At 47.9% G+C, this 11,000-nt stretch overlaps 1 protein-coding gene across 1 annotated transcript in view; it reads left to right on the top strand.

Moving 5' to 3' along the window:
* St8sia1 (ST8 alpha-N-acetyl-neuraminide alpha-2,8-sialyltransferase 1) overlaps nucleotides 1-6,851 on the top strand; it is a 28,481-nt gene extending 21,630 nt beyond the window's left edge. The window contains exon 5 of the mRNA XM_090324477.1: nucleotides 6,270-6,851. Coding sequence (XP_090180603.1) covers nucleotides 6,270-6,759 — 490 coding nt within the window. The 3' untranslated portion in view covers nucleotides 6,760-6,851. The remainder of the gene's footprint in view (nucleotides 1-6,269) is intronic.
* Nucleotides 6,852-11,000: the final 4,149 nt, after the last annotated feature.

Genomic DNA, 11,000 nt, shown 5'->3' with positions numbered 1-11,000 from the left:
ACACACACACACACACACACATATATAAAGTTTTTATTAACACTGAGTTTTTATATCATATCAAATGTCATCTTCGACAAACAAGTATACAGGAAAGGAAGCTCTATATGCAATCACTGACACATCAATTTAAGAACATAATTAAAACGAAGCCGACTCTTGGTCATTGCTACATATCAATCTGTATAATATATCAATATATGTCTATAGAATGTGAATCCCATCGTAGACTTCTGTGTCTATATAATTATGTTTATATCTCTAAATTCACGTTCATTAGCTGGACTACCTGAGTGTTGTGCCATCTCTCTTGTACTGTTTGGATTTAATAGCCACATATCAAGGAGACCCTGAGCCTTTTGTTCCTTAGGTCTTGACTTGTCTCACTCAACATGATTCACTCTAGATTCATCCACTTCCCTGCGAATGCCATTATTTTCTCTTGTCTGTTGGCTATGTAGAATTCCATTGTGTATATATACCACATTTTCTGTATCCATTCATCTGCAGTAGGGCATCTGGCTTGTTTCCATCGCCTGGCTATTGTGAATAGTGCAGAGATGAACATAGCTGAGCAGGTGTCCTTATCATATCCTGGGTCATGCTGTTCAGGATAGATGCCCAGAAGTGGTATGGCGGGATCATAGGGAAGGTCTATTTTCAGTTCTTTAAGGCACCTCCACACTGCTTTCCAGAGTGGCTGAACTAGTCTACATTCCCACCAGCAGTGCAGTAGGGTTCCTTTTTCTCCACAACCCCGCCAGCAACTGTCATTGTCTGAGTTCAAGATCTTGGCCATTCTTGTTGGGGTAAGGTGGTTTCTTAGGGTTGTTTTTATTTGCATTTCCTTTATGACCATAGATGATGAACATTTTCTCATATGTTTTTCTGCCATTTTAATCTCTTCTTCTGATAGGTCTCTCTTTAGTTCCCTTGCCCATGTAGCGAATGGTTTATTGGGTTTTCGGGGGATTAGTTTCTTGAGTTCCCTGTAGATACTAGATATTAAGCATTTGTCAGATGTATTGTTGGTGAATATCTTTTCCCAGTTGGTTGGCTGTCTCTCTACTTTTGCGACTATGTTTTTATCTGTACAGAAACTTTTTATTTTTAGGTAGTCCCATTTATCGAGTCTCTCTCCAATCTGTTGAGACCCTGGGATTCTGTTCAGGAATCTTTTGCCTGTGCTTATGAGCTTCAGTGTCTCTCCTATTTTATCATGTAGCAGTTTCACGGTTTCCGGTCTGACATTGAGGTCTTTGATCCACTTTGAGTTAATGCTTGTGCATGGTGAAAGGCTGGGGTCAATTTTTAGTTTTCTGCATGTGACTGCCCAGTTTTGCCAGCACCAATAATTGAATAGACTCTGTTTGTTCCACTGAGTATCTTTGGCTCCTTTGTCAAATACAAGTTGCCTATAGGTATGTGGTTCTATTTCTGAGTCTTCTATTCTGTTCCACTGATCTTCTGGTCTGTTTTTGTCCAATACCATGCCGTTTTTGTTATTATGGCTCTATAGCAGTGTTTGAAGTCTGACATTGTAATACTACCTGCATTGCTCTTTTTGCCTACAATTGTTTTGGCTATTCTAGGTCCTTTTTGTTCCATATGAATCTTTGGATTGTATCTTCTATTTCCGTAAAGAATGTCTTTGGGGTTTTGATGGGGATTGCATTGAATTTGTATATCAATTTTGGCAGTATAGACATTTTCACTGTGTTGGTTCTCCCTAGCCATGAGCATGGGGTGTCTTTCCATTTCCTGGTGTCCTCTTTAATTTCTTTCATTAGGCTTTTATAATTTTCATTGAATAATTCCTTTACATCTTTGGTTAAGTATATTCCTAAGTGTTTTATTCTCTTGGGGGCTATTGCGAATGGATCATTTTCTCAGTTTCTCCTTCTGTTTGTGTATTGTTGGTGTACAAGAAGGCTATTGACTTCTGAAGGTTGATTTTGTATCCTGCCACTTTGCTAAAGTGGTTTATTAATTCTAGTAGTTTGGGAGTGGAGTTTGTTGGGTCACTCAAGTAGAGGATCATGTCATCTGCGAATAAGGATAGTTTAATTTCTTCTTTCCCTATGTGGATCCCTTTGATGTCCTTTTCTTGCCTTATTGCTCTGGCTAAGGGTTGCAGCACTATCTTGAAGAGAAGTGGAGAGAGTGGGCATCCCTGTCTAGTTCCTGATTTTAAGGTGAATGGTTCCAGTCTTTCTCCATTTAGTATGATTCTGGCTTTAAGTATTTTAAAGAATGTACCTCCTATTTTTGTTTTCTCTAGTGCTTTCAACATGAATGGATGATGTATTTTGTCAAATGCCTTCTCCACACCCAGAGAAATAATCGTATGATTCTTAACCTCAGCTCTAGTAATATGATGAATTACATTAATTGATTTGCGAATGTTAAACCAGCTCTGCATCGGTGGGATGAAGCCTGCTTGATCATAGCGTATCATTTTTTAAATTTGTCTCTGGTTTCGGTTGGCTAGTATTTTATTGAGGGGCTTCGCGTCTGTGTCCATCAGAGAGATTGGTCTGTAGTTCTCTTTTATTGTTGGTTATTTCCCTGGTTTTACAATATGCCACGTTATTCAGAACTAGTCTGATTCCACTGTGCTCAGACAGAATGCGGGGGTTATCTCAGTCCTCTGGTATCTGCTTAGGTTCCTTGTGTGAACTATTATATGGTCTATTCGGGAGAATGTTCTGTGGGCTGCAGAGAAACACATATAGTGTTTTGCTGTTGGGTGATGGTGTCATTTAACTCAGTTTCTTTGCTGATTTTTTGCTTGGCTGATTTATCCTTTGGTGAGAGTGGCGTATTGAAATCTCCCACTACGACTGTATCTGAGTCCATCTTGTCCTGTCGCTCGATGAGAGTTTACTTCATGTACTTAGGTAAATATTTATAGTGGTAATATTCGGGTTATGAGTTTAGCAGCCATCTTTATGTTTAAGTAGGGATTGTATTGAGAGGTTACTTTTGTCAGAGATTAAGTTTGCTACTCTTGCATTTTTGAACTGTGTGTTGGAGTGAAAAATTCTTTTCCATCCCTTCACTTGGACTTTGTTTCTGTCCTTGGCAGTGAGCTGGGTCTCTTGCAGACAGTAAATTGATGGATCTTGTTTTCTGATCCATTCTGTAGTTGTTTTTATTTTTATTTATTTATTTTTGCCAGTTCTGGGCTTAGGCTCAGGGCCTGAGCACTGTCCCTGGACTTTCTCAAGGCTAGAGCTCTACCACTTGAGCCTCAGCACCACTTCTGGCTTTTTTCTATGTATGTGGTACCGAGGAATCGAACCCGGGTCTTCGTGCATGCCTGGCAAGCACTCTACCACTAGGCCACAGTCCCAGCCCTGTAGTTGTTTTTCTTTGGATTGGAGAGTCCAAACCATTCATATTTAAGGTAATTATGAAGAAGTGGTTGATGTCTTTGGCCATTTATTTATTCCTTCTGTTTTTCTCTTTTTTTTTCCCCGCCCTTTGTGCTTACCGGATTGATCTATAGGTGATAGCTTTATGATGTGATTCCCTGCTGCTGCTTTTCTACTCTTTCTTTTTGATGATTTAATTTTTAATATCAATATGCAATGTATTGATATTCACATTTTAATATTTTTAATGCTGGCTTAGTGTGCGTGAACTCACATCATTTTTCTTTGTCATGAAATATTTTTGTCTCTCCATCGAATGTAAATGCTAATTTCACTGGATCTACCAGTCTGGACTGACAGCTGTTGGTGGTGAGAGCTTGGATGATATTTTTCCATGATCTTCTTGCTTTGAGGGTTTGCGTGGCGAGGTCTGCAGTGATGCTAATTTTCTTTTCATTGGAGTAGAGCTCCTTTTTTGCAGCATTTAGGATCTGCTCTTTGCTATTCAGGGCTAATGCTTTTACTGTGATGTGTTTATTACATGTTCCCTTCTCTGTGTGAGGTTTTCTCTTTAAAGACCGGCGACGTTTTCTGCTATGATCCTGGTGATTAAGTGTTGCATTCCCCTCGTTTGAAACGCTTTCTCTTTGTTGGTCCAGTTATAGGGAGATTCGATCTCTCGGCTGTGTCTGCCCATTCTTGGACCTCTCTTTGGTGAATTCTGAGTGATTTTTTTCCCATATGAATGACTCTCTGCTCCGGTTCCTGTGTTTTACCTTCCATTCTTGATATTCTGTTTTCCATCTCAGTTATTCTTCACGTTTTCCATGTCTGTTCTGCGGGTTTTCATCTTTGCATTGAAAGAAGTATCAACTCTCTCTATTTTTGTCTCCAATTCTCTTTTAAAACCAAGGAAGTTCCTTGGCCATTTCCTGTTTGTGTTTCTGGAATTGTTTCTGGAGTTCTTTTTATTTCTTATGAAGTTGTGCAAGGGTGAAAATAAACAAAGTAGTGCTAGCCTGGGCGCTGGTGTCTCAGGCCTGTCATTGCAGCCACTCAAGGAAGCTGAGATTGGAGGATCACAGTTCAAAGCCAGCCCCAGGCAGAAAAGTCCTGAGGTTTGAACTCAGGGTCTGGGCGCTGTCCCTGAGCTTCTTTCCCTCCAGGCTGGTGCTCTACCATCTGAACCACAGCTCCACGTCTGGTTTTCTGGTGGTTCTTTGGAGATCAGAGTCTCCTGGACTTTCCTGCCCCGGCTGGCTTTGAACCACGATCTTCAGATCTCAGCTTCCTGTGTAGCTGGACTGACAAGCGTGAGCCACCGGCCCCTGGCTTAATTTCTTACTTTTTTTCCCCCCTAAAATCAGAAGATGATTTTTCCTGACAGCACTCTTGAGTGAGTTCTTCAATCACTTTCTTTTTTCTTCCTTAAATGTTAGGGACTTTCTTTCCTGGAAAAAAAAAACAAACAAACAAACCCTAGAGATTTTTCTCACGTAAATCACTTCCCGAAAGAAAACAACTGAAGTAGAACCAGAAAGGGCTTTTAGAATTTTCCCCGAGGAGAAGCTGCTCTGCTAAACATCTGTGTGTGCCAGGCTCTCGGCATAGCATGTGACAAGGCCCTGAGGTCCTTCACTGGACTCTCACAGGCTTTTCTACCCAGGCTGGCTTTGAACTCTGCTCCTCAGCTCTCCGTCTCGTGAGCAGCTGGGACGGCAGGTGGCAGCCGCTGGCACATCAGACAAATGGGTGACACATCTCCACTCATTTTTCTGCTGTGCTATTTGTGTGTCGGTCGCTGCGTTTATGGTTTGCATTCCCTCAGCATGATGTGCATTCGGATCCGCAGGGATTTATTTTAGTCTCACGGGGTTAAAGTAGGGAAAATGAGAAAGCCAGACACATTCTATTCTACCATCACCACTCTATGAATGCATAGAGTCATTTTGCACCCCAGGAACAAAAGCATGCGATTCACTTCCCATAACTTTCCCTCCCAAGTCTTTCCAGAGACACGAAGACGTGTGTCTTCCCTAATGTGGGAGGCTAGATTTCTCTTGCGAGTTTATAAGTAAATACGGGGTCAGAGGGGGGGCGGTGTGCAAGCGTGTGCAGGTGTATTAAGGGAAATACGGTAGGTGCAGGGAGCACTGAGATGGTATCCTTCCTGAGAAAGGCAAAGTCGAAGTTCAACAAAAGAAAACACCAGGAAATGGGCACTGAGAGTGGAGGGGGGCCCAGGGGAGGGGGGGAGATGCAGTCTAGAATCCAATGAGGGTCCCCCCAAATGAAAAAGAGGGAGGGCAGGGGTGGGGGGGAGGGCTGGGTGAGGAGGGACGTGGATCAAGCTGTGTTGGGTTCATCGACCGCTTTGTTCAAGTGGCAGCTCCTGGGTGCAACTACTTAAAGGTCTTTCTGTGGTTGTTGTGGCTTCTGTCGGTCGTGGGGCTTGAACTCAGGGCCTGGACTCATTATTTGTTCAAGTCTGGCGCTCTCCCACTTGAACCACAGTGCCAACCCGGGTGTGTTTTATGTATTTATCTAGTTATCTTGGTGGTGCATTGGAGCTAAGAGACTCACACAGACTTGCCTGGCGGGGCTGGCTTTGAACCACGATCCTCATTTTTTTTCCTCTCTCTTAACACCATGTTTACAATAACAGCGCATCATTTTTTAAGGATATAATATATATATATATATATTCAAGTCTCCAGTGCATTTCCAGTGTGGAGAATCACCCAAAAGCCATCTTCCCTGGAGTTTACAACCAGAAAGCCAGCTGTGGCTGCGGCCGGGAAGCTCAGAGCTCGGGGTGTCACTGTGTGTGTGTGTGTGTGTGTGTGTGTGTGTGTGTGTGTGTGTTCACTGACGGCCTCTGGTCCGCCACAGGTTCGAGAACCTCCTGTGGTCCCGCAAGACGTTCGTGGAGAGCGTGAAGGTGTACAAGGACAGCTTTATCTACCTGCCGGCCTTCTCCATGAAGACGGGCACGGAGCCCTCCCTGCGGGTCTACTACACGCTCTCGGACGTGGGTGCCAACCAGACCGTGCTGTTTGCCAATCCCAACTTCCTCAGGAGCCTGGGCAAGTTCTGGAAGAGCCGGGGCATCCACGCCAAGCGCCTGTCCACCGGGCTGTTCCTGGCGAGCGCAGCCCTGGGCCTGTGTGAGGAGGTGACCATCTATGGCTTCTGGCCCTTCTCCGTGGACTTGCACGCGCAGGCCCTCAGCCACCACTACTACGACAACGTCCTGCCTTTCTCCGGCTTCCACGCCATGCCCGAGGAGTTCCTGCAGCTGTGGTTTCTGCACAAAGTGGGCGCCTTGAAGATGCAGCTGGACCCCTGCGAGATGCCCTCCCCGGCCCAGCCCACCCCCTAGACACCCCCCACCCCCCGCCTGCACGTCGGAGGCTGGGACGTGAGGATCGAGATTGGAGGCCGGCTCAGGGCAGGGGATCCACCAGCCACCCCCCCCCCTCCTTCACATAACAACAAGAAAAGGCTGCAAGTGGAGCTGTGGCTCGAGGGGTAGAGCGCCAGTCCTGAACACAGAGGGGTTCAGGGACAGCGCCCAGGCCATGAGTTCAAGCCCCGCTGCAGACGGGAGGAAAAACAGGGCAGAAAGCACGACCATCCGTCATGGTTGAGGCTAAAGAAGTAGAAGAAAGAAGATCCGGCTTAGGAAGAATCAAGGACAAGAGAAACGAGCCCTGTCACTCCAGGCTGGCAGTACAACTCTAGCTCGGGGTTGCTTTTCTGTTTCTTTTCCCCTTAAGATTATGAATTTACCTTTGGCCTGTTTGAGGGGCCGTGTGTGGAGGTTGGGGGGACAGAAGCCCGGCGCTGGTGTCACCCCAGCCCCTTAGGAGGCTGAGATCTGAGGATCCTGGTTCAAAGCCAGCCCGGCAGGAAAAGTCCAGGAGATTCTGATCTCCCGTGACCCAGCAAAACAAAGCCAGAAGTGGAAGCATGGCTGAAGTGGGAAAGCGCCAAGCTTGAGGGGGGGGGCGGGGAAATCAGCAAATGAGACTATCCTGCCTTGAGTTCAAGCCCCAGTAGTGGCACCAAAAATTAACTCAAATAAAAACGCTAAAACGAGCGCGTGGAGTGTGAGGTGGGCGGCGAGGCGGATTCCTGAGCCCCAGGAAAGACCAGGGGAGCCCACGGGGTCTCTTCTTTCTCCCGGGGCAGCGGGAAGCATCCTTGCATCTGGGTGGACTCGAACACGCCATGCACAGGTCCGGGGCGTGTTGAGCTACAGAGAGAGGCTGAGGTGCCAAGGCCTGCTCACTGGGTGGGGCACAGAGGCAGAAAGGCTGGTGTGCCAGGGACCCTGGCGCCAGGCCTGTCCTTTAGCCGGCCACACGCGGGACAAATGCGTGTGTAAGGTGGAGAACGCTGTCCTGGGGGGCCAGCAGAACAGCGGGCAAGTGTGCAACTAGTGTGGAAGAGCCACGTGGAGCCCACAGATGAGCCCTCCTCCCCCTCCTGCCCCTCCTCCCCTCCTCCTCCCCCTCCTCCCCCTCCTCTTCCTCCTCCTCCCTTTCCTCCCCTCCTTTCCCTTCTCCTTTCTCCTCCTCCTCCTCCTCCTCCTCCTCCTCCTCCTCCTCCTCCTCCTCTCTCCTCCTCCTCCTCCTCTCCTCCTCTTCTCTTCCTCCTCCTCTTCTCCTCCTCTCTCCTCCTCCTCCCTTTCCTCCTCCTCCTCCCTCTCCTCCTCCTCCTCCTCCTCTTGGTATCCCTGGAGATTCAAGTCTTGCACCCCCCTGCTGGAGCCACACTTCCCACTGGCCGTTTTTGGGGTGGGGCTCCCCTCTCTGGTGGGTGGTCGGGGGCTCTGGTCCTCGCTTGCCCTTCCACGCGTGTCCGGCGATGGCCCAGCCCTGCACACAGCACCCAGCGCTGGTTGAGATGCAGAGACAACACAAGGAAACCTTTTGGCCTTAGGTTGGTCTTGAACCCATGACTCTCCACTCTCTGCTTCCCAAATACATGGGCTTCCAGGCTCGAGCCACCACACCGAGCTCGCCGAGACAAGCCGTAGGCCCCGAAGGCATCTGTCACACAGGCCGGCCTCAGGAAAAGCAGCTGGAGCGTCGGTGACATCGTCGTGTGAGGCACTGGAGGCCGCCTGTTGCAGCCACACGCACACACACCAGGCGATCTCTCGGGGACACGAACAGCCCAGCGTCACCAGTACTTGGCAGGAAATGAAAAATCTCTTGACTATTGTTTTTCTTTTTTGTCAGTCCTGGGTCTTGAACTCAGGGCCTGGGTGCTGTCCCTGAGCTTCTTTCCCTCCAGGCTGGCGCTCTACCCCTTGAACCACAGCTCCATGTCTGGTTTTCTGGTGGTTCCCTGGAGATCAGAGTCTCCTGGACTTTCCTGCCCGGGGTTGGCTTTGAACCTGCGATCCTCAGATCTCAGCCTCCTGAGGAGCCGGGGTGACAGGCGGGAGCCACGATACCAGGCTAAGTATTTCATTCTATTGAGAAAATCTCATGAACCAGCCTGCCTGAGGACTCAGAGAACCCAGCTCCTCTTTTGAGCTATTGGTGTTTGCTAATTACCTTATAAAGAACACACTTATTTTTTTTTTTACCATTATCCGCAGCAGAGCGCACACCCCAGTGAACTAGGTGTGAAAGGCCAAGTGCCATTCACATTAAAATGAAGTCTCCGTTAACCTGTCCACGACTCGTGGCTAAAAATCCACGGCATATAACCGTGAGAACGTGTATTCCCTAGAGAATGGACAAACATAGCGTGGCCTAGTGGTACAGTGCTCGCCTAGCATGCGTGAAGCCCTGGGTTCAATTCCATGGTACCACATTTAAAGAAAAAGCCGGAAGTGGTGCTGTGGCTCAAGCGGGTAGAGCTCTAGCCTTGAGAAAACCCAAGGACAGTGCTCAGGCCCTGAGTTCAAGACCCACGACTGGTACAACACAATAATACACCATCAAAATACAAAGCAGACATGGCGGGTGTTGGGACTGTTTGCTTTACCCTCTGCTTTTCCTCTGCAAAGCCATGCCAGTCATCGTCACCATTCAAGGATGCATCTAGAAAGTTCTTGGTGGACAATTGCAAGTTCCACTCTCATGGATTAGCTTCTCACAGCAGAGAATCCCCGGTCTAGCAGGTGAATGATTCCAAGTAACTTAGCAGAATGCGGGGGATTTAGAGGCTGGAACCCCAAGATCCCATCTGTTGAGTCAGGACACCCCCAGTGCAAACTCCTTATTCTCAGTGACCTCCAGAGAGACCCAGCCAGAACCATCTGACAGCCCAAGGGCAGGGGCCTGTCTGTCACAATGCCTGGGGGAGTTTCAGAGAAGAGGGGGGGCTAACAGATGGCCCTTTAGCAACTTCATATAAAGGGGTGGGCAGAGATGGGGCTGGCAGCTGGGGACCCCAGCCAAATCCAAGAAGGAAAGAAGCTTAGACGGTGCAGGGTAAATTAGCAATGAACTGCTTTTGGGGGGTGGGGTGGGAATAGCCTTTTGGGTGGGGAGTAAGCAGGGCACCCCAATAAATCACTGACTGCTGGCTGGCCTGAATCTTCTTGGGTGAAACCCTATATCCCTGGGAGGAAAGAAAGGGATGCGGTGGGGTTTTAGAGATTCGTGTTTACACACTGCTGGCAGTGGGTGGTTTTTCAAAGGCTTTGGGGGACCCCTTGAGATTTGGGGTGACAGAGGTGTTACCGGGTAAACATTGTACAATGCAGACAGCGTGGAAGAAAGAGTTCGGGGCTGGCTGGATTCTGAGCCACGACACCCCCACATCTGCACACTGGTTCCAAAATCACCCTGCTCTCTTCATCCGAGGAGTGGATGGAAACACAGGAGAGGAAATGGAGAAGCCAGGCCTTCTTTTTACCAGGAACCAGAGGGGGCAAGATTGAACTGATAGCCTGGAGAGATGGTAAAAATGGCCTGCTGGGCCGGGGGTTTGGCCTAGTGGTCGAGTGCTGGCCTAGCATGCACGAAGACCCGGGTTCGATTCCTCGGTACCACATATACCTAGAAAAAGCTAAAAATGGAGCTGTGGCTCCAGTGGTAGAGCTCTAGCCTTGAGAAAGCCCAAGGACAGTGCTCAGGCCCTGAGTTCAAGGCCCAGGACTGGCAAAAAAAATGGTATTGCTGGTTGTACATCAGTGTATCTGTCTTGATTTTATATTTAAATCACAGCCAACTTACTCCACAGTCAAGGACTTGGGGGGATTCTGACACTGTCAGCCTTCTGCTTTGGGGCCTGGGAATACTTGTTAGTTAACATGAGGTACAGCTGTAGTTGAAAAAAAGCAAGTCCTTTCTGACAAAGGACACAGACCCTTTAGGATGTGCTGGGCGTTTTGTTTTGTTTTGAAATCATCTGTGTAAGTTTTCTGCAATTCCAGTGGCAAAATGACATTCTTTCTGCCCAACCACGATGAGACCACAGGGTCCTGGAGAAAAACCCAAACTTACCAACCAAGCAACACAAAAACCAATTTTCACAGATGAGAATGGCGAGGCAACAGAGCTGCCACGTTCTGAGCCACCAAATCATCTCCCATGGAGACTTTCACTGGGACATCGAGGTAACCAGACAGCCAGGAGACCAGAGGAAGGACACAAA

Source organism: Megascapheus bottae, chromosome 35 (genome assembly GCF_031878675.1).
Source record: "Megascapheus bottae isolate mThoBot1 chromosome 35, mThoBot2.hap1, whole genome shotgun sequence".
Taxonomy (NCBI): Eukaryota; Metazoa; Chordata; class Mammalia; order Rodentia; family Geomyidae; genus Megascapheus; species Megascapheus bottae.
Note: the sequence above shows the minus strand (reverse complement) of the source record. Positions and strands in the feature narration are given on the sequence as shown.